At 34.2% G+C, this 23,706-nt stretch overlaps 4 protein-coding genes across 10 annotated transcripts in view; 1 reads left to right on the forward strand and 3 right to left on the reverse strand.

Annotated features, from left to right (window-relative positions):
* The window catches only part of LOC124538691, a 61,564-nt gene extending 59,828 nt beyond the window's left edge, over positions 1-1,736 (reverse strand). For 2 of the 6 annotated variants that reach the window (XR_006966991.1, XM_047115829.1), the window contains exon 1: positions 1,531-1,724. The gene's annotated coding sequence lies outside the window, so the exon portion shown is untranslated. Of the gene's footprint in view, positions 1-1,530 lie in introns of all 6 variants that reach the window. The other 4 variants (XM_047115830.1, XM_047115828.1, XM_047115826.1 and 1 more) reach the window with 2 other exon arrangements.
* A 4,469-nt stretch (positions 1,737-6,205) lies between these two features.
* Positions 6,206-8,495, forward strand: LOC124538905 (aurora kinase B). The gene is made up of 6 exons (XM_047116162.1): positions 6,206-6,394; positions 6,473-6,664; positions 7,026-7,182; positions 7,636-7,772; positions 7,943-8,174; positions 8,355-8,495. Exons 1-6 carry the CDS (start codon positions 6,318-6,320, stop codon positions 8,436-8,438), a joined length of 879 nt encoding a protein of 292 aa, XP_046972118.1. The 5' UTR covers positions 6,206-6,317; the 3' UTR covers positions 8,439-8,495.
* Positions 8,491-10,161, reverse strand: LOC124538906 (putative hydroxypyruvate isomerase). Its single transcript, XM_047116163.1, has 4 exons — positions 9,827-10,161; positions 9,389-9,673; positions 9,073-9,203; positions 8,491-8,743 (listed from the first exon to the last, which is right to left on the reverse strand). Exons 1-4 carry the CDS (start codon positions 10,014-10,016, stop codon positions 8,567-8,569), a joined length of 783 nt encoding a protein of 260 aa, XP_046972119.1. The 5' UTR covers positions 10,017-10,161; the 3' UTR covers positions 8,491-8,566.
* Positions 10,162-18,977: 8,816 nt separating this feature from the next.
* LOC124538833 (ecdysone 20-monooxygenase) overlaps positions 18,978-23,706 on the reverse strand; it is a 33,640-nt gene continuing 28,911 nt past the window's right edge. For both annotated transcript variants that reach the window (XM_047116056.1, XM_047116057.1), the window contains exons 5-9: positions 22,093-22,288; positions 21,639-21,801; positions 21,233-21,466; positions 20,764-20,961; positions 18,978-20,078 (exon numbers count right to left, since the gene is read on the reverse strand). In XM_047116056.1, coding sequence (XP_046972012.1) covers positions 19,974-20,078; positions 20,764-20,961; positions 21,233-21,466; positions 21,639-21,801; positions 22,093-22,288 — 896 coding nt within the window. In that variant the 3' untranslated portion in view covers positions 18,978-19,973. The remainder of the gene's footprint in view (positions 20,079-20,763; positions 20,962-21,232; positions 21,467-21,638; positions 21,802-22,092; positions 22,289-23,706) is intronic.

The following is a 23,706-nucleotide window of genomic DNA, read 5'->3' on the forward strand; positions in this document are numbered from 1 at the left end:
AGGCGGCTATTACTACTACTACAACCAAACGAAACCAAGTGAGACAAATTGCTTGTGATTTTTCGAAGTCTCTAGACAAAAAAATCATTACGCAGTATCAAATCTCTACTTAGTGTAAATTATTTGTATTATATATTTTATTTTTGTATAGCAGACTCACCTCCCATTAAAAAATCGTAAAAAAAATGTGTCTAAATTAGACGTGGTAATATTTTTCCTGTCATTAAAGGGACTTGTTAAAAGAGGTACGTTACGCTTAAGTCTTAAGTGATTTTAATTAACATATAAATGGAATACGTATTTTCTTTTATAAAAGCATGTAACTTAAATGATTATCATATTAAGTATCAATGCATTTAATTTTATTAATACTCAAGAAATAAATGCTTTACACCTGAAAAGGGGTCACTAATTGTTTTAGGGCATGATTGAATATTGTTATATATACAAAACGAGTTATTATCATATACCAATTATGTATAATTTACAGAATAAATGAAACATGATTGGTGTCATATATATATTTTTTTCAAGTCATTTAATGTATATAAAAATTAATTTATTTTTGGGCATAGACAAACTCAATAAAATAATCATAGATTAAATATGTCGAAATTAATATAATTCATGTCTAAATTCTCGATTAAACAAATTCCAACAATACCGCTACACGATAAGCATATAATAGTTTGACACAATTAAGGATGTCCCATAACATTTAACGTATGGTTACATATGCAGTACTTTTCTCCTGCGTCGTCATACAACTCGAAGAACCAATGTCGATAAACAGCTTTCCATGATTTAAAGGGCGGTGTCATGTGAGTATTAAATACTCACTGCATTTACTTTCACACATGCTTAGAAGTTTTCTATTTTAATACACTTGAACATTTTTATTCCTTCATTTATTGTTATTATACCTTCTTTACCCACTTCCAACTTTGTAAAATTGTTACATATATATGACACATAAGATTTTATAATGGGTTTCTTTTTTTTACATATAAAATTAGATATAAAATTGGGCCTCTAGCAACATCTTATCTCCTTAAACCGTCACGTCTTGTCAGTCTCATCTCCGCCCGCCGGCGGCTTACGGAGAGGGCATTTTGGCAGGCATTTAGGGGAGACTCACAAGGTCAATGACCATCACACATTCAATTTTCTTTTCGTCTTTCCACTAATGCTTAATAAACTTATTTGTAAGAAATCGAATGACAAATAATATCTTAATTAAGGTTTTAATTAATGAATGCCTTAAAAAAAATGCTATATGATAAAAAAAACTGTTTTATGTGTGATTGGAATGTTTGTATAATTGATCGTAATTGTATAATTACGTTAATGTTAAAATTTACTACGCGTTTTACTACGCGTTACTCAAATCTCATTTCGATGCATACCTATACCATAATACAACAGAGAACTAAATAAATAAACATATATCATTGATAACTACAAAGGTTTTGCAGAAAAAAAATATGTAGGTCATCATAACGTGCCAATAATTACCTATGTATTACTTACCTAGTCTCTCCTAAACGTTTCTGCGCCGCACTTATTTACGCTAATAGAATTGTCAATGCACTGTTTATAGGAATGTTATACACTGTTTTACTTAAATATATTAAGCTTTATAGTGTGAGGAACAATATTATTCGTTTTTATATGATTATATGATGTTTTTTATTAATATAAAGGCTTGGTATCGATTGAGCGGCGCGCGGCCGCGCGGTCTGTCACCGAATGAAAGCGGCCGGGGTGCGCGCGTTTTCCTTATTTTCCCGCCACTCAGAGGGTGGGTTTGTGGATTTGCTTCGTGACGTGATAGCTACGTTACGTTACCAAATATTAACACGATAGCTTAGAATACTTTTATGACCTTGAAAAGCATTGCCGCCTTCCTTTTGATGTAATATTTTAAATTCGCTTCCAATGGATATACAGTTAGTGTATTTATATGTTAATAGTAATTGAAATTAGGAGTGATTGAAATTAACATTTTACAGCAATGAAATTTTATATGATATTCTTAAAGATTATTTACAAATAATTCTATGCTATGAGCATTTACAAATTGAATTGACATCATTGTTAGTGATTAATTGAAGTGATTGATGTACTAATTATACAAATTGTTTGATTATTCTGGTACTCATTTCAAATAATATTAAAGCAAGTTCGTTCGTTGAAAGTTTGAAAATCTAAAAAATCAATGTCTACTCGCAAATGTCGCGAAGACAAGTGTTGTTTAATAATTTATTTACGTAATGTGCTGTTTTCTTCTTTCGTATTTCACTATATAAAAGAAAGACAGAGATAAATCAGTGCATAAGGAAATTTAACGGTAAGATTATAATTTTTTATAACTAGTAGTCTAGTACTACTAGTGCGCTGTTAGAGTAAGGAGAATGCATGAGACATTTTGATTAAAACGAATTGATCCATTATTGATGCAATTACTTTATCGGTAAAAAATATTAGACTGAATTAAGTGTCTAATTTTCAAATACATTAAAATGATTTTATGAAAATTTTAGATGTAAAAGACATTTTTGTTAATCGATTTCGTTATTCAAAAATAGTGATATCATAATGTAAAGCATTTAAATGGTACAATATCAGAAAAATGACACTTAATTAATCTCTACAGCGATTCAGTCAAGAGAAATTAAAAACTTGAATAAACATATTCAACTCAAAAGAAAAGAGTAGCAAAGAGGTAACGTGTTGTGAAAATACTTTAGTGTAAAGTGGGGTGGCTATGCTGTTCCTAACCAACCCCAATACATAGGGGATCAACCCCTGCACCGTCACGGTTTAGTAATAAAAGTAGCAGATTGTATTATCACTTTGTTTTACTGTGATGATGTTTTCTGATATTATTTAATTTATCCCTATTTTATTGAAGATTACAATCAATTATAATAAACAGAGGTATTTTTCATCATAGATATCCATGTTTCCACAAACAATGTGATATAACGTGCTTCAGATCAAAATCAGTTGATTCGTTCAAAATCTTTAGCCGCTCGGTACATTTCTTTTTACAAGCTCTTTTTCAAACTGAATATAATAAGTCCGATCCTTGAAGCTCGAAATTATCAATAAAATGATGACCAGTTACAGGTTTATGCGCTATGAGCTCTAAATTTATCGAGAAGTTTCAGAAATGAGTTAATATTTTTTCAATTGTTTCTGTTTCTATTCTCTTTAATTATGTATGAACCATTTATGTCAGCATCAACTATCATCAACCAATACTCAAACTCAATTCAACTACCTATACCTGCATTCTCATATTACGATTAGACGGCAATTGTCAAACTTTCGGCTGCTAAATATTACTGACAAGACCCAACAACTTTTTTATGGACCAACGCGATATTACAGCGAGCAACGAACTACGAGCCAGTTGAATCTAGAAAATCTTACACATTGTACGTATATCGTAAATAATCATTGTCTAGAAAAAATAATACAATCATAGAAGGCGAAAATCACATAGCTTGCGAACAAAAAAAAACACAATAAAATTACTTCTTATTTCTATTGATTTGCTTCCTTGCTATCTGCATATACTTTGTTGCACTGCTCGTATGTGCTACCTACAAAAGTATATGAAGAAAAATCAATGAACCATCTCACGCACAATGCTTTACAAAAACGTTTGAATTAAATATCAATATTGTCAAGTATTCTTCATGTTACTTTCATGGGCATTTAGATGTTAAATATATGTACATCGAAATTTAGATACAAATAAAATCATCTACGTGTGAAATATGTATGTCGCTGTCTACTAATTAATAAGGTGTGACATTGTGTGACTAAACCTGTGTGGGTAGGTACATACTTGAAATAATAAGTACAATTATATTGTATAGAGTTAATAAAACACCCAAATTGAAATAGTTCTATAGCATCTCATACCATAAGTGACCTGAACTTTCTCAAAATAATTACTCATTTCCGGAGACTGTCTACTTGAAATTCTTTACAGCCACTTAATTGGAAAAAAATTAAGAATAACGACAGATGTAATACATCGAAAAGGTAGATTCAAGAGTGTACGTTTTAATCAATGTCAGTAGGTATGATATCAGTACTAAAACACGAATCACTTTATTTAAATTCAACATTATTAAAAAGGAGACACCAAAAATAGAATTTCCCCTAGATATGCATGTTTTGATTATAATATTGTTTAGAAAAATTTATCAATATCGATCATCTCATAATGAAATTCCTTTTTCGTAGTTCTTTGAAATGTATGCTTTACTTTTTTTTTTACAATTACATGAATTTCGGACACTTTCAAAAGAATATTCACAGTGACATCAAAAGGTTCTGTAAATTTGGGTTTTAATAATAGAATACTTTTTTTAATAATAAAAATTAATTAATTTAAATAGTAAAAAAGTTCTCGCGTGCAGACCACTTACCGGCATAAATTCTCCATCTTGGTCACGGACGATCTGGTCAAGTCCTCGGGGTAAGGCCGCTACTCACCGCTCAAGGTGGAAGTCATTGGGAGAGGCCTATGTTCAGCAGTGGACTTCTTACAGCTGATATGATGATGATGAATAGAATAGTATAGGTACGCCTTGTTTAAACCTTTTTTCGAGAAACAGTGGCGGATTTACAAATCTGCCGCTAGTAGGCTATTAAATTTTTGCCGTTGGTTTTTTCCCGTTATTAGTATGACTATAAACTAGGTGATATTTCTGTCAGTTTCTAGATAATTTTTCCATCTCGCTATGTAGTGACGAATATACGGATTACGGACGTAATGTGTATACATAAAATTATAATTGATTATTTTTTTATTTCTGTAAGATAATAACAAATTTGGGCTAAATTTGCCGCCCCTCTAAATCTGCCGCCCTAGGCTCCAGCCTACTTAGCCTATTGATAAAACCGCCACTTTCGAGGGATCTACTAAGCCAATGCCAGTACACTACCTACTTATACGAAGTTTGATACTTCTTATGTTAAATGTATAAGTAGACTTAAACGCGGTAATAAAATATAAATCAAATATATAATTATTAGTATATAAAAAAATATAACCTCTATGGAGTCCTAACTACATATTATACACTAACGGCAATAGTTGCAGTGATGTGATTAATGAGCTTAAACTTGGCACAAACCAATTAAAAAGGAAACGATTAGAGATAACCATTAATGTGTAACACGGAAAAAATAATTTAAAGTGCCTGCGCGACCGGACCTGCGAGCTTAGCTCGCTACTTTAAAATTAATTATATAAAAGCCTTCATGGAAAAATAATGCGGTTTTCAGGAAATACACTATATCGACCTTTAAGTAGAATAAACTCAATAAATTAATCATAAGACAGAGATATAATTAGTAAAAACCAAGAGGAGTTATTTATTTAAATACTATTATTAGTAAAGTACAGTACGATACAAGTTAGATGTAGCATCGGTAAATTCAATAAAACCGATTACTGCCGATTTATACAACCAATAGAAACAGCTCCTTATCGCGCCATTTGACACTATTCGTCGCTATACTCGTAAATTCTCGCGTCAGTTCAACCCGAGAAAGCAAATGCATGTAAATCGACATGTCAAATTGACGAATATTTATTAATTATTAATTAGGTCATATGATAATAGAAGTTATTACGTTTGTGTAAAAATCATATCCACATAAGAAATAAATATTGATAATTTGGGTTAGCGTACTTAATTTGGATGTGATCGGTTTTACGAATTTTGTCGATGTTATATCTAAGTTGTGTCCTACTACACACTACACAGTACACTTACCTAAAAGTTCATTCGAGTCATAGACAATGAATCTATCATAACATATTAAGTTGAAGCCCTAATTCAAATCTAACAATATTTATATGTCCAATATTTATTTAAAGCGTACAATTTTATATGTCTTATAATAGATTTAATATTTTTATTAGTAAGTAAATTTTTATTTTTCACAATATGTTTTTACTTTATTTTTTTAAGCTATCGAGAGGGCTCATCTTATTAAATAACATTATTTTAAATTAATTATTCATATTAGTTTTATATAAATATTTAAAAAAAAAATTCGTGTTTATGAATGAATGACTTTTATCGATGACTTTTTCGTGTGTGACAGACATATCATGTATCATGATTATCTGTGCTTTTCTCAGTGGACGTAAGGTACGTACCTATTGTCTATGACACAAAAACATTTTCAAATAAAGTATCTGTCAAATTGCTAACGAACAACGGTTATTTGATTATTGTTGTGTAGTAAAGAAATATAGTTTTAATTTGTTTAAGCTATCTATTATGACTATGATGAGTGATCTTAGTGAAGTGTTAGAACTAGAACACAAAATAACTACCCATGAAGCTTACGGCAACTCGTAATTATTGTTTTTATTACTCAAAATTCATAATTAAAACAATACTACTATCTAACTTTTCTATATTTTTTGTTATAGATACAAATGGTCCCCTAAAGATTTTGAGTTAGGTTCAGCTTTGGGACAAGGTAAATTCGGACATGTTCATGTCGCTAGAGAGAAGAAGACTGGCTATTTAGTTGCTATCAAAGCATTATTCAAATCGCAAATAATAAAATCAAAATGTGAACGTCAAGTGATGAGAGAAATTGAGATACAATCACATTTAAAGTGAGTAAAACTACTTTCATTTATATAATTAATTGCTTCAAAGTTTATAACAATTAGAAAAGTAATTATCTTTAAAGATTCCATCCCCAAGCCTGTATAATCAGTAATTTTTTAAAGAAAATCTCAGCAAATGCCCAAAATTAGGAAGTTCAGGTAATATAAACATGAAAAGCTATTGGGATCTGCTTTTAGAATTTTAAGTGTGAGAACAGAAATTGCTCTGCACACTTGTTTGAGTGTGTTCAATAAGTGCAACACACTCTTTATACTATAATATTATGACCTGCATAGAGAAACTGAAGCTGCATACGATGGTATGGTGACATCAAGTTTTGAAATTAATTACTAATTTGTTGTTTAGACATCCAAATATTCTCCGCTTACTGACATGGTTCCACGATGAAAGGCGGATTTACCTCGTGGTAGAGTTTGCTGCGGGTGGTGAGCTTTACAAACATTTGACAAACTCACCCAAGGGCCGGTTTCCAGAAAATAAAGCAGCCAGATATATTTACCAGGTAAACTTAATATTTATGAAGTAATTAAAAACATCATTTTTAAACAAAATTTTGTAGTGTGTTTGTCGTCTAAATATTCTAGATTGAGATACAGATTAAATAGATGTTGTTTGTTTTTTTTGTTGAAATAAATTTTTGTTGAAATAATCCACATAAGCTATATCTAAAAAATATAATACTACTTGGTGAAAACAGTCTTGTCAGATAAGTTTACAGATTCACACAAGATAAAAGGGAGACACTAGCCCCATAAAAATAATATGATCATATCATGTATGGTATGACTAGAAATTTTTTTTGTAAAGTTTAATATAACAATATTATATTCTGATCTACTATAGTAGTGATCAAGAATAGTATGTCTATATTATGTTGCTATCATAAAAACACTTGAAGAAACAAGTGTAATACTGAGTAATCTCAAATAATTTACTTGATATAATAATCTTTCAGGTTGCCGATGCAGTAGAGTACTGTCATCAACACCATGTAATACATAGAGATATTAAACCTGAGAATATCTTAGTTGCTTTTAATGGTGATCTCAAATTGGCAGACTTTGGCTGGTCAGTTCACGCTCCTTCAGAAAGGTAATATTTTCAGTACATCATAAATCATTTCTATTAAGTTATATACAACCATAAAATACCTTCAATTGTTAAAAAAGTATTTATTTATTTGCTGTACATATTGCTTATTGAAATTTAAATCGTGCAAAATTATGATCACTATATCTTTAAAAAACATCCTGCATTTCCAGGCGGAAAACTATGTGTGGAACTCTTGATTATCTACCACCAGAAATGATCAGACGTGAGGTTTATGATGTATCTGTTGACCACTGGTGTATTGGTGTGTTACTCTATGAGTTCTTAGTTGGGAAACCACCCTTTGAAAGTGAAGGCCAAGACAAAACATATGCAAGGATTTTAACCCTAGATATGACATACCCAGAACATGTACCTGAAGGAGCTAAGGACCTCATTTCGAAGGTAATTTATATGTTTTTATTCGTAAGGTTTTGTATGGATGGTTAATTTTTTTATAATTTTACTTAGTGTAGAATCACAACTACCCTGCTATTGTTGAATTTTTTTTTGTTTTATTTTGTGAATATGCCAGTGTTTTTATATCAACAAATAAATTATTTTATTTATTTCGATTTTTTCCAGCTTCTAAAACATACAAGTAAAGAAAGACTATCACTAGATGGAGTTAAAAAACACTACTGGGTACAACAATTTCAAAATGTATGATTGTTATTTATGAATTATGTTTATTATGATTTTTTTAATATTATAAACCTACTGCTAGAAATTCGTTTTATTTACATAATTCTCACCAGTAATTCATATAAACATATTTACAATATATTCTTTTAACATCACAAAGTGTAGCCATATTCTGTGACCCATTTCAGTCCCTCTTTACTGTTGCCAGCTGGTTTATATTCAAGGCCTATCCAGTCATTGTAGCCACATCTCTGCAAGTGCTCAAGGATGTACTTGTAGTTGATTTCACCCGGTGTATTTGGTTCATTTCGGCTTGGGACTTGAGCTATCTGTAATAATATAAATAATTTCAATGTACATTTTACATAAAAATATTAAATTGTAAAATTATAGTTACACAAATACAAATATTAAAAATATTAATTATTTTTCATAATAAATTATTAAGTGTCTCATAATTTGAATACATTTTGAAAAATTGATACATAAATATTATATTTTTGTAGCTTGGTAAAAGTATCAAGATGATTTTTTTTATTACTCATAAATAAAATACTACAGCAACCATCAAAAAAGTTGCCATTAAGTTGACTCATAATGACCAACACAATACATAACTTTATTTAAGGTTGAAGTGCATTTATACAAGTAATAATACCTGCACATGCCCAACATATGGCATTAGGTTCTTGATATTGTAGGAGAGATCACCACAGATATGTTGCAGGTGGAAAATGTCCAATTGCAATTTTAGATTGTCACTGTTTATCCTTTTGATTATATCAACAGCTGGAACAAAAGTGGCAAGTTGAATATTCTTTGTAAAAAAATGTACTTACCACATTTAAATAATATTTAATTTAATATATTTATATATTCATTTTTGATTAACTCATACATTACTTCTAGAGAACAATTACATATTTATACATATACCTTGTCTCTGTAATATTAATATTTTTAAATAATCTTACCTTTCTGAAAGTCACTTAAGAAATATTTAGGCACAGAATGTTGATTAATAGGTTCAATGACACCTAATATATTTTCGCTTTTTAAAACACCTGCTGCATATTTCAAGTTATTTTCGTAGGTTGTCCAATTATCAGAGGATACATTTTCCAATTTTCCAGCCATTATGTGAATTTTTTGGGCACCGAGAGCTTTTGCATAGTCAATAGTTGATTTTAAATTGTCCTTGAATTCATTTTCTTTGCCTGGTACAGCAGTTACTCCTAATTCCCCTTTAGTTACGTCACCTTAAAATGATAAATTTAATAGTACATATATAAAAAAAAAAAAATTTTAAAGCAAGAACCTAATTACAATGTAAGTATAAATTTTTTTGTGTTAAAATTATGGTTATTGCTTGCGTAATGGTTTAAATTACGATCATGAAAATAAATATTTACCGGTCTTGAGATTAATTAATACTTGTTCAATGCCAGCCATTTCTTTTGCTTGTTTCACTTGCTCCAAAGAGTAGCCCAAAGGAAATCCAGTTTCCACTGCTTTAAAACCCGCATCTTTCGCTAGAGCATATCTTTCTAATATACTAGTGCTTTCCGTAAACATAAATGCAAGATTCGCACAGAACTTCATTTTAATTAATTTTCGTTGTTAGTCGCGCGGTAAATAATATTTAACTTGTAAGTGAGGAATTTGTAACTAAATAAAAGGTAACAAGCAATTAAGTGTATATATATAAGATTCCAACGGCTACTTTTAATTATAAATTTTCTGATTCTGATAACATATGTTATCAGACTCTTATCAATTTGTTATGTCAAACAAGTATGTATGATAAGTTATGATGTGGTTAACAAGTGGTTAACTCAGATGACAACATGGAAAAAAAACACATGTTATTTATAAATATATAACTTAAACGACTGTTTTTGACATACATTAATTAATTTTTAATTTGAAAAAATAAATTTTAAACTTTTTTTCATTATTTTGGTTTTAATTTTTTTATTATTTAACTTTTAAAACAGTATACATTTGATGTTTCAGTCTTTCTGGAATCCGCTGTCATTGTCAAATGTCAATATAATTTACTATAAATTTTTTGTTTTTCATGTACTATACGATGTCTAAATCAAACCCCAAACAAATTAAGTCGTCTTCTACCAGGGACGTAATTTTATCGTATTTTAGTAATTTTAAGCAAAAAAAATTACGGGTTTCTTCTTTGATACTTTTAAGTGGTAGTGCCACGCTGTATACCTTCGGGTTACAGCCGAATGGGCCGGCACGCCCGGCGAAGTACCACTCTCTCACTTAAAATCGGCGTAAAGTGGTAGTTATGCTACCGCGTTTCGTCCGGTAAGTGAGAGTTCCGGTAAGTGAGAATTTGGTTAAATTACCCCAGGAGGGTACCATCAGCGACAGCGGTGGAGAATCCCTCTCTGGGCATCCATGCTCAGGACATACACCACCTGAGCAGGGATGCCCAGGCTACCCTCCGAATTCTGGGGGGGGCAATTTTGCGCTCGCCACTGTTCGGGGCAAGCGGAGCAGGCATCATAAGGCAACCCCTACCACCCTCGCTGTGGACTTCTGCAACATAAGGGGACTCAACTCCAACCTCAACGCCGTTCACTACCACCTGGAAACGGCGAAGCCGGCCTTGCTCTTTCTAACCGAGACCCAGATATCTTCTCCTGCCGATACGACTTTTCTCTCGTACCCTGGGTACAAATGGGAACATTCCTTTATACCACGAGCTGGGGTATGCGTTTACGTCAGAGATGATATCTGTTCTCGACGCCTCGGCAGCCTTGAAGGACAGGACCTATCGATTATCTGGCTGCGTGTAGACTGCGATGACCATCCGCGAATCTATGCGTGCCTTTATAGGTCCCATAGCGGTAATGCCGAAACCGACCGACTGGTTGAGCACGTCCAAATGGCTACAGATTCCGTGCTTCAGCAGATTCCATCCGCAGAGATCATTATTCTGGGTGACTTTAATGCTCACCACGCAGAATGGCTCGGCTCACGCACCACCGATCATGCGGGTAGATCTGTTCTGGACTTCGCTCTAGCATATGATCTGACACAACTGGTCAACTCGCCAACGCGAATACCGGATGTGGAGGATCATACACCTTCCCTGTTGGACCTTCTGCTGACTTCGCATCCGGATGGCTATCAGGTTATCGTCGATCCCCCTCTGGGCTCGTCTGACCACTGTCTCGTCCGGAGTACAGTGCCGGTTGTGCGGTACTCACGGCCTCGCTTTGTTGGGTGCCGCCGAGTATGGCACTACAAGTCAGCAGATTGGGATGGGATGCGGTCTTTTTTTGCATCTTACCCATGGGGGCAGATTTGTTTCTCGCCGGATGATCCGAACGCTGCTGCTGACTCTGTTGCCGATGTGGTGCTTCAGGGTATGGAACTATTCATTCCTTTCTCTGCAGTACCCATCGGTGGCAAGTCCCAGCCTTGGTTTGGTCGCTTCTGCAAAACGGCATCACGCCGAAAGTGGGAACGCTATCAAACCTGGGCTAATGCATCTGCGTCTCGTGATGTAAATACCAGCGCATTTAAAAAGGAATACAACTCTGCCTCTAGGTCCCTCAATAACGTGATTGCTAGGGCGAAGACATACATCGGCAGAATTGGCGAGAGACTGGTGCGTCTCCATTCAGGAACACGAGCGTTCTGGTCTCTCGCTAAGGCTGTCTTAGGGAATTTCTGTCAGCCATCTTTTCCATCTCTGCACAGAGACGGTGAGTCATTGGCCCATACCGCGAAAGAGAAAGCTGATCTTTTAGGCTCTCTCTTCGCGTCGAACTCGACTCTGGATGACCAAGGAAAATCTCCACCGACAATTCCGCGGTGTGATACCACGATGCCGGAGGTTAAATTCCGGCAAAGTGCAGTTCGTAAAGCACTTCTTTCCTTGGACATTCATAAGTCGAGCGGACCCGATGGTATCCCTCCAATCGTGCTACGGACATGTGCTCCCGAGTTGGCACCGGTCTTAACGCGTCTTTTCCGGCAATCTTACACATTAGGCGACGTCCCGAATTCCTGGAAGACAGCTTTGGTGCATCCGATCCCTAAAAAAGGCAACCGCTCAGATCCGTCCAATTATAGGCCTATAGCCATCACCTCCTTGCTCTCCAAGATAATGTCCCTTATTAACTGCCAGCTCCTGCGGTACCTAGAGGAGAATCAGCTGATTAATGACCGCCAGTACGGTTTCCGTCGGGGTCGCTCAGCCGGTGATCTTCTAGTTTACCTTACTCACAGGTGGGCTGAAGCAGTTGAGAGCAAGGGGGAGGCATTAGCAGCCAGCTTGGACATAGCGAAGGCCTTCGATCGTGTATGGCACAAAGCGCTTCTTTCGTGGCTTCCTTCCTATGGGCTTCCCGGGAAATTATGCAATTGGATTAGCAGATCGGAGCATCAAGGTCGTTGTCGACGGTGCATGCTCTGACTTAAAATTCGTCAATGCTGGTGTTCCACAAGGCTGCGTTCTATCACCCACTCCGTTTCTTCTGCATATCAATGATTTGTTGCAAATCGGGAACATTCATTGCTATACAGACGACAGTAGCGTTGACACCTTATACACCGGCCGCGCTAATATTTCTCGGGAAAAAGTCGAAGAGAACCGGAACAAACTTGTGTCTGAAATCGAGTCTTCATTAAACGAAGTCTCGAATTGGGGCCTGCTAAATCTAGTTCATTTCAACCCCAAAAAGACGCAAGTTTGCGCGTTAACCGCTAAAAAAACACCATTTGTCGTATCCCCACGATTTGAGAACATTCCGATAGCCGCTACAGGTAGTATCGGAATACTTGGCGTTGATATTTCGAGCCTCGTTCAGTTCCGCGGTCAATTGGAAGGCAAAGCCAAATTGGCTTCAAAAAAGCTGGGCGTGCTCAGCAAGGCGAGACAGTATTTCACGTCGGCCCATCGCCTTAAACTTTACAAGGCGCAAATTCGGCCTCACATGGAGTACTGCTCTCACCTCTGGGTGGGTGCTCCCCAGTACCAGCTCCTTCCATTTGACCGCATCCAACGTAGAGCGGCTCGAGTTATCGACGATCAAGCCCTTTCCGATCTCCTTGATCCTTTGGCTTTGCGTAGAGATGTCGGATCACTCTGCATCTTCTACCGAATTTTTCACGGGGAATGTTCCGAGGAATTGTTCGGATTAATCCCGGCTGCTGAATTTCACCTTCGGACATCTCGCCAAAATTCTAAGTTTCACCCGCACCACCTTGATGTCCGAAAATCCACAACAGTGCGATTTCTGAGACATTTTCTGCCTCGTACAACCACTTTGTGGAACCAGCTTTCGCCGGCGGTTTTTCCGGACCGATACGACATGGGAACCTTCAAGAAAAGAGCGTACTCCTTTTTGAAAGGTCGGCAACGCACCTGCAAGCCCTCTGGTGTTGCAGATGTCCATGGGCGGTGATAGTCACTTTCCATCAGGTGAGCCTCCTGCTCGTTTGCCACCTATGCCATAAAAAAAAAAATTGATACAAATACATGTATCACATTACTAATTGCTCGGTTTGCTGTACTTGATCCGATTTTTGTGGTGTATGTAAAACTTTAATAATATCAAACATTTTTTGAATTCAGTCAATTTCACCAAAGCCGGCCTGGTAAACGTTGATGGTTACTTATTTTAATTTACTACGATGGGAGCCGCAATCGAGTGAATATCTCTTAATATGTCATTAAATTGAAGAAGCACAGTTAATATATGAATATTGTTTATTTATTATTTATAAAATGTTATTGTGTAGCATTACTCACAGAAACGATAAAATAAGGTATAATCTTAAAAGAAGTTTTTTTGAATCATTATCTCTGTATCAATGGCTAGCGTTATACGTACTTTTCTGTCATCATCGCCATTCTTGCGCTTTTGCTTTTGTGAATACACAGGCGTATAATATCTGATTTGGGCTTAAAATTAAAATTTTATATTAAGCTATTGCTTTAGTTCTGTTTAAAATATACCTGATAGATACTATCAAAGACTATGACATTTCGTCATAACAATTTTAATACTATTTACCAGCTTCATAATATATTCCTTATAATGATAACAAAGTTTTATTTTATTATTATTTAGCAAACATATTACAGTGCACTAATATGTACCTATCAAACAGCTCCACTCTCGTTTCCGACACGATAGGAAAAAGTTCAAGCGCTAAGATAATATAGGTTCCACTTATTCATAATATATTCTACCGTTATTAGAAAATCTTACTTTTATTTGTTTTTGATTTGAAGGGTTAGTGACATGGGCGTACTCAGGTTCTGGGCCCGGGGGGGGGGGGGGCAAATCTTATTTTTATAAGCTAGGTGAGGTGGTTTTTAAAAATAAAAAAACTTAAATTAAAATAGATAAAATCTTTTTATATAAATTCTTCTTATACAATGGCTATTTTAAAAGTAATTTTCGTGGGTCTTCAGCAAAACGATTTAGGATGCTTTCCGTGAAAGAATCACTCATACTTTTAACAAATTCTCTGTGCACACTGAGCATACAAAGCCCATTCAATCTATCTTCTGTCATAGTCATCTTAGCCACGTTTTTACACGTCTAAGTGTACTAAACGACCTTTCAATCGTAGCAGTGGAATACGGCATTGCCAGCAAAATTTCTAGAGCTATCTTGACCTTCGGGTAAAAAGAATCTGCTTCTTGTATTAACTCCGCTATTCCAATATTTTCAAAATCCTGCTGCTGCTTATTTATCCAAAACGTTCGCCAAAGACCGGCTTCAGACGTGATCCCTTCTAATTCATAAAAATCAGATACTTCCTCCATGCATTTTTGTAATTTAGGAACTGTAATTTTAATTATCTGAGTAGGATGTAACAATGAAAGTGTAAACGCTGGTGAATGCTGTCTGCTAAATCTCGCCTCTAATGAAGATGACAAAGAATCCAAATAAGGCACGTATAATGAGCGACAAAAATACTCGCTAAGTGAAGCAGCTGGTTGATTTGACCTATGTTGTTGGCGGCTTGCTGTTCTTGGTAAACGTAGGTCAATTTTTAAAGCCGTAGCAATTTTTTCAGCTGATTTGATTAAATCTTCGCTCCCTTGTTCCGCGGAACGCCAGTGTTCTGCAACTGCAGTAGTTATTGTTTCTATATGTTCTGCACATCTTAATATGTCTAGCGTTTTAGATTGCAATATGTTTGCGACGGGTTGCAGCATAGAATTATATTTGTCTATAATACATAGAGCAAATATAAATGTAGTTTGGCTGACAGCAGATAGTAACTGAAAATCTACTTTCCTTGTGGCAGTATTACCTTCCCGAGAAAGTTTTTCTAAGCCTTCTGCAATTTGGACAAAATATTTCTTAAACATCGAAATACTTTGGTATTTATGGGACCATCTTGTTTCACACAGAAATGGTATTTTTGGTGCAAATCTTTGACGCAGAACCGATTCCCTGAAAAAATTTTTCGTATCTTTTACGGTTCCAATGCAGTTGCGGATCTCAGAAACATGATTTCGTTTACCACGAGATTTAATTTGTGGCAGGCGCAGTGAAAATATAAACCCTTTTTATAAGTTTCTCTCAATATTTTCTGGACTCCACCATCTTTTCCTGCCATAGTAGCACATCCGTCATAGCCAAGTAATCTGTGGCGCTGCGCTGCTAGCGAGCTGTTATGGGCATGGGTAATGAACGCGCCGCGTAATAAAATATAGGACTGTTAAAATATTGTATTAATACTACAAACAAATGGCAAAAAAATGTTTAATTTTTATCGATAAAAGTACATGATAAGGTACTTAGTAGGGACGTCAACATTATCCAGGGGGGGCAGCTGCCCCCCCTGCCCCTACCTGGGTACGCCCATGGTTAGTGAGCCAGTGTAACTCCGGACATAAGAGATTAAGATTTTCCCAAGATTGGTGGCTAATTTACATCGTAAAGGATAATTTATACATTTCAGGTCAATTCGTTATTCGCTTATCTTTTTGTAATAAAAAAAGAAAATCACTAGATGTTTTACTCCGGATCTTATAAGATCTTTGTTTATCTGATTTGAAGGTTAATCGTTAATACTTCTAGGAGGCGTTTTATTTATTTATTTAAGCTTATTTAAATACTTTATTGTACACCACAAATTAAACAGATTAGCCTTAGAGTAAGAACACATAAAAAATAAATAAATAGATGGTACAACCGGCGGTCTTATCGCTTTAAAGCGATTTCTTCCCGACAACCGAGGTGATATGGAGTAGTAGCCAACAGAGAAGTAAGTGGTAGGTGGTGTAAAATAGACTACATACATAGATACAAATAATATAATACATAAATAAACTACTACATACATATAGCTAGGTACATAAATATATGTATACATACATATATACACAAAGTCATACATACAAATATACAGATATATACAAATAACAAATGGTATCTAGTCGCCATTCAGTGTGAGAGTGTGAGGTAATAATTAGTAACTTTAGTTTTAAATAATGTTAGAGAGTTTGCAGATTTGATATTAAGCGGGAGGCATTCCACAATCGAGTAGCCTCAGCCGTGAAAGATCTTTTGGTTTTACGTGGGCTTTTAAAAGATCATTATCATCCTAATTACCATTTCGAAGTTGCTACCATCGGTAATTTCCATCATATGTAATATACAGGATATATTCCATATGAAGGAAATTAGGACAGATCTAAAATCAACAAGTACCGTCAGCGCGTTATTTTTTTAACATGCATCTATTTTAAGTAATACGTATACTTTATTTCTTATTGTTCTTTTAATATAGATATAGGATGATGATTTTTTGTACGACGTGTAGTACTAGGAATGAAAAAGGACCTAAAATTGATCCTATTGGAAACATTTTTATTGTATTCAGAACAATCGAATGCTTTAAAAAAACCAATATGAATTATAGGGTTTATCTCATGTATCAAAACCATGGTAAGAAATTCTGTTTCCCCATTAATTGACACTTAAAATTGCATAGATGATAAGAGCTAACAAAAGTTATTAAATTGAGAGTACATGTTTTGTTAATTTATTTATCAATGATGTTACAAGTCAGATAAGCTGCAATTTAGTTGATCATTAGACGGTTGTTATTTGTTTGTTGACGGTTACAGTTTCGGACATTTCGTTATTAATACTTGAGTGGTATTTTGCTTTTATATATAGATAATTGTTGTGTTAAGTATTATTTTGTAATAATTTGTATAAAAACTAATTAATGCACTACATAACCCATTTGTAAAGTAAAGTAAAGTAACAGCCTGTAAATTTCCCACTGCTGAGATAAGGCCTCCTCTTTCCATTAAGGAGAGGGTTTGGAACATATTCCATCACGCTGTTCCAATGCGGGTTGGTGGAATGCACATGTGGAAGAATTTCGACACAAATGAAATTGGACACATGCAGGTTTCCTCACGATGTTTTCCTTTACCGCCGAGCACGAGATGAATTATAAACACATATCAATCACATATATATATATATAGCGGTGCTTGCCTGGCTTTGAACCCACAATCATCGGTTAAGATGCACGCGTTCTAACCACTGGGCCATCTCAGCTTCCATTCGTACGACACACAAATTTTATTTTGTTAGTTCTAAGTTTTATTTCATATTGTATGTGCGTACTTATATTGTATATCATGTATATACATACATAATACTAAATGATCTTTTAAGTAATAAACACATCCTGGTATTGTTGTGGTGATAGTTTCAAATTAGTATTTTTTTTTTTATCATTTAGAACTTTTATATTGTAGATATTAGTAGAAAAATATTATTAAAGTCGTTATTTAACTTCACTCTTCGTAACATGTTTTAAAATTAATGTATTATTGATTGCATTGGATGTTTTAGAAATAGCTGAATTCCTTAGCTTCACTTTAGATACTAAACTGCAATGAGTGAACTCCGTATAAATAGATTAGCGCGTAGACTCAGCACTGCAACATTCGCACAAAAAAGACTTAATCAATACAGATATAAATCGCCATCTGTATTGTAGTCATTTTAAAATGTTAATTTAATTTAGCATTCAACTGGGTTGAATTAAATGCGAACTTTTAAACACAAGACGTGAAAAAAGAATAATACGTTAATCAGTACTGTTAAATAAGTTTACAAATTCTTATTTAATTTCGTTTTTCCTTCAAATAAAACAAGTATTGAAAAATTGCAATATTTATTTTCCTTTAATATAAACAACTTCAGCGTTTTTGGAATACAATATAGCAATGCCTATATTCTATCCTATAATATGTTTATACAATACGTAAGTAAATGTTTGATCATAATAAGACCGTATAAAAATGTAACAAGGATGAAATCTTAACTATGATTGCATCGCTAATACGTTAAAATAAATTAAATATAGGAAATGGCCACTGCCATATTATGTTTGGTTAACATAATTGCGGAGCTGCTCGTAATAATACATGTGATTTAATCGTAAAGGTGGAATGAAAATAGAGTTGCCAATAATGTATGAAGAAATATGACTTGCTATAAATTTGACACTTTAAAATTATTATATATTTCTTAAAACTTATTGTAAGTACGCATTCAAAATCTGTGTGTATCAAAATGATTTAGTGAAATAATACATGTATGTTAATTTAATTAGGTATTACTATTTTTTAATTGGCAACTCTACAAAGTAACTTACAACTAAACTAGTTTTATCTGCACGGAATTGATTTTTTTATTTATCTGCGGAGTCAGTGTTGTCTGCTTGCAGCGTGCAGTATTTAATAAAGGAGGTATTTATGGTTGATAATAATTATATAAATATGCTTTTTGATATTAACACAGCCATATTTTACTACGTTGTATAGTTACAAACTAAGCCTAGCATACAATGTAAATATAAAATACTTAACTATTTAATAGTGCGTTCGCGAACAGTTCTTTCAAAATTTGAAAGAATTGTACAATTTGAGCAGACTGTGCCAATACCCTGTAAAACATTTTCATCCTGTTGAATTTCAGTCATGGCAACCCTTTATAAAAACAGCTTATTAAATATTAATAGTATTCAATAACATACACATTAAAAAAGCACTTACTTAATTTCAAACCATTTTTCATATAATATCAAACTAGGAATGATTTTCAATTTTCTTATTCCACACCGCGAATTAATTTGAAAAAAAATTCGAAATTCTTGCTCTACCTTCATACAACATATCAATTAGTCTTACATTACTACGAACTTAAAACAACACAACATAGGAGCAATTTATATCACTACAAAAAAATCAGTACAGTGAGCACATTTAGAGCACAAAAAAGTGGCAGAGACAGTTGCATGTTTAGTGTTACCAGGTGAAAAATAAAAAGAATGATCTTAAAGAAAAATTATGTGTGCTAATTTAATAGTTTGATAATAAGCACGTTTGCCGAGGTTTTTATTCGTATACGAAGCACGTTAGCTGTAATGGTTATTAATTTTAAAATTAATTACCTATTTAAGGAGTGACTATTTCAAGATTATAAAACAACTGGTAACTCTAAGCATGAGGCAAGTCAGCTACTTGCTTTACCACTCAACTAGTCGCAGCGATACTGGAGACTTTGGTGATAAGAGGAAGTCGAACTGTATGTCTAATTCCCCGTCAAATTCCACTCTCCAGTGTTGTATTATCTGTTGATCAAATAATTTAATTAAGATTAATTAAAGTCAAATCTATTTACTTTATTTTATAAATAACGGCCAGCTAAATACATAATATGGTGTTTTCTTCATTAGTCACACAATTTTTTATCAAAACTGTAAACATGGGTCGGTACGTAAATGAAGTGTTGATATTTTAAAACCAAAAAAAAAAATAGCCGAAATTACCCATGACTTTGAACGCGTGCATCTTAACACATGATTTGTTTTGTTGCAGTATGAGTGAACTCACAATTATTGCTGCTTGGAATATATCATATACAATTTAGTATTATATATCTTATTATAACATATCGAATTGGGGCACAATCCTGTAATTATATTTATACAGTGTGGCATTAAATAAATAAATAAATGATTGCAGATTCAAACTCAGGCAAGCACCACTGAATATTCATGTGCTTAATTTGTATAATATATATAATAATATAATTCATCGCGCGCTCGGCGGTGAAGGAAAACATCGTGAGGACACCTGCATGTGTCTCTTCTACCAACCCGCATTAGGATAGCGTGGTGGAATATGTTCCAAGCCTTCTCCTCAAAGAGAGAGGAGATATTGGCTCAGCAGTGGGAAATTTACTGGTTGTTGTTGTTAAAAAGATCAGTGATATTTTAATAAGTACAAATCATGAAAATAAAATATGATATATACCTTAGCCAGTATCAAATGCAACTCAAGCTCGACAAATCGCTTGCCGGGGCACATCCGACGGCCTCTACCGAACGGCGCGACAATACCGGGAGCGTGAGGCTCGCGAACATCTATCCATCTCTCGGGAAGGTACTCGCTGGCACGCCAAAAGTTCTCCTCTCGACGACATGCTGCACCCGTGTGTGCCAAAACAAATGTCTGTAATAATTAGATGAAAAAATCTTGTTACATCACTTAAACAAAGTTGATATTTCTTGTAAAATTTATAATAATGAATTCACAAAATCGCTAATGGCACTAATGGCAAAATACATTTTATTTTTAATTTAAAATTAAAGTCGAAATATCTACACACTATATACTTTGTCCAACGATTCAACAGGGTTGCACAGATCACGGTTAACTTCTTCGTACACCGGGAAAGTTTAAAATGTAAAAAATATTTAAGCATAAACCATAATAACCTTACCCCAGCGGGCAGTCTATGACCTCCAATTGTCATAGGTGCGTCTAGAAGCCTAGCAAGAAACGGTGCAGTAGGTAGCAGTCGAAAGGCCTCATTCACCGCCGCACGAACAGATGGTGCGGCCGCTAACTCTTCAACACGTAGATCACCACAAGCGGGCAGCTCTGATCTGATTCTTTGCTGCCAGTCTGCCCTTCCGCTTAATAAGTATAGCAAAAAGACTAAGCTATTCGCCAACTAGACAAACAAAATACTAGTTTTATAACCTTCGTACTGAGTTGTAAATCTTAAGTATTATAGTGACAGTACTCGATATATTAAGTACCAAAAGTACTCGTGCACTTGATGGTATATACTAGTATTATCTGGTTTGAATGACTATTAAGTATGTATATTAAGCAATGGTTACCGTCTCAATGCCAGCGGTGATAAAGTCAATAACGGCTGCTTTCTTATCGCGCATGTCTAGCTCAGGGTTGGCCAATATCTTGAGGAAGATCTCTTGCATGCCATCGTCTTGCGCCGCGCCGCGTGTCCTAGACCTCGCTTCCTCCATTAGTTCCGATACTATCCTACCAACATGGAGTTGGTAATCAGATTAGATGGTACTGACATTGTAATAGTCAAACGTTATGAATAAGACTTTCCTGCTGAAAATTGTTTAAGGATGTTTCTACAAGAATATTTAAATAGTAATGATATAATTAGTTACGATAAAATATTTTCATTACTGTTTAAATTTGTATCACCTACAGATACCTATATATTTTTTAAATATTTATTTACCAGTCCGCTTCTAATAATTATTTGAGAACATATAAATAAGAAGTACGTTTAAAAATAGTATCCTATCACATACTTACATATGTATCGTCTCCTCGCTTTTAACGAATGTTTTGTAGAGGGATGTCGGTGCGAACTTCCATAATGGCGCGCCATAGTAGGAGTCTCGCTGTGCTCTAAAATGCGCCTTCACTGCTGCCGCGAGAGCCGCCGCTCGACCTGACATCCACCTCTCGAGAAACCCAAGTCTCGTACCCAGCATCAATCCACAAACAGCTGAAAATTAAAATAACATATTTGAATAATAAATAAGCCCGACAACGTCTCGCGTGGCCCCTGGCTTTCTTTTATTGCACCACGCTACTGCAAAGCGAGTTGGTGAATCAGGTGGCAGATTTTCATTTGACTCATGCAGATTCCCACACTATATTTCCACAGCCCAATATAAATTATAAAAACACAGGCTTAAACTTACAATATGAAGCTACAATTTATTTGGGCACTTTCAATTATACTTAAAAACTCTGAAACCCTACAGACAAATACACATTACGAAATTGTAAGGGATACTTGTTTATCTATGATATATGGATACTTTATGCACATAACAGTCGTTTAATGATCTTAACCCAAATATTACGTGTGTATCACGTTAACCTCGACACACTAATTCTTATTATTTGACCGGAATGTATTGAGATTGCTAGGGTTATCGTTGCTATTTTACTATTTACCTTATATTGAATTTCATACATTGAAAACTTTATTATTGTATCATTATTTGTATTGAGTATATGGTAAGTATTAGTAAAAATAGCTAAATTTGTGATTAGATCTGATAAAAGAAAATTCAATTATTCGTTTCCTGCTTATATAATATGAATATGCAAATACACGAATAAAATTATATCACGTGATACTGTGCTATATATGGAAAAGGTAGAAGCATTTCAGTAAGTGCAAAAAATTCATTACGACTTCATGCCATACTAATTCTATTAAATATAAATATTTACAACAAAGGCTACAATTGTGGATACAAGATTATGTAATACTATTCATTTTTAATTCAATAATTATATTCTATTGTTCTTAACACATAGTGTTGTAATATAATATGTAGGGTGTTGTGTAAATTTTGTTAAATACATACTTAAATATTTAGTACGTGAGCCAGTATAAAATCGAATTTAAATTGACTTTTTTAATAAGAAAATAAAATTTATAATTGCCCATATGAAATGAAAGAAAATGACCCATTTGTATTCATAAATGTTAAGTGAACTATCGATTAATTTATCGATATATTCAACTCTAACTAACTCGTCATTCTGCATACCAATCAATAAAATGCTATATTTTTCATAATAACGGAGTTGAAATTACGCAAAACTGGTTATCAAAGAATCTAATTATGCAGTATGAGATAGGTTTTGTAGTTCTATAAGAGATGACGCTTAGTAGCAAAACCAGCTTATTTTTGGCACGAATAGGAATTGGATTGCGCCCAAATTATTACAATAACGTTGCCCTGCTTTTATATATTAGCTCGTTTTTAGAAAAATCACGGAATTGAACTGCCTCACAGAGGAATAAAGGTTAATTTAGGTGCAATTAAGCTGATACATTCGTTCGTTTGGAAACATAATAGCTGATAATCAAATCGGTCGAATTTTATTGAAACAAATAGGCCC

Source organism: Vanessa cardui, chromosome 21, assembly GCF_905220365.1.
Source record: "Vanessa cardui chromosome 21, ilVanCard2.1, whole genome shotgun sequence".
Classification (NCBI taxonomy): domain Eukaryota; kingdom Metazoa; phylum Arthropoda; class Insecta; order Lepidoptera; family Nymphalidae; genus Vanessa; species Vanessa cardui.

Coding starts and splice junctions, on each gene's coding strand:
- LOC124538905 (XM_047116162.1), top strand. CDS start 6,318: ATGACTATGATGAGTGATCTTAGTGAAGTGTTAGAACTAGAACACAAA. Junction 6,395..6,472: donor CATGAAGCTTACGGCAACTC/GTAATTATTGTT, acceptor TTTTTGTTATAG/ATACAAATGGTCCCCTAAAG. Junction 7,183..7,635: donor CAGCCAGATATATTTACCAG/GTAAACTTAATA, acceptor ATAATCTTTCAG/GTTGCCGATGCAGTAGAGTA.
- LOC124538906 (XM_047116163.1), bottom strand. CDS start 10,016: ATGAAGTTCTGTGCGAATCTTGCATTTATGTTTACGGAAAGCACTAGT. Junction 9,674..9,826: donor ATTAATTAATCTCAAGACCG/GTAAATATTTAT, acceptor TATCATTTTAAG/GTGACGTAACTAAAGGGGAA. Junction 8,744..9,072: donor CATATGTTGGGCATGTGCAG/GTATTATTACTT, acceptor ATATTATTACAG/ATAGCTCAAGTCCCAAGCCG.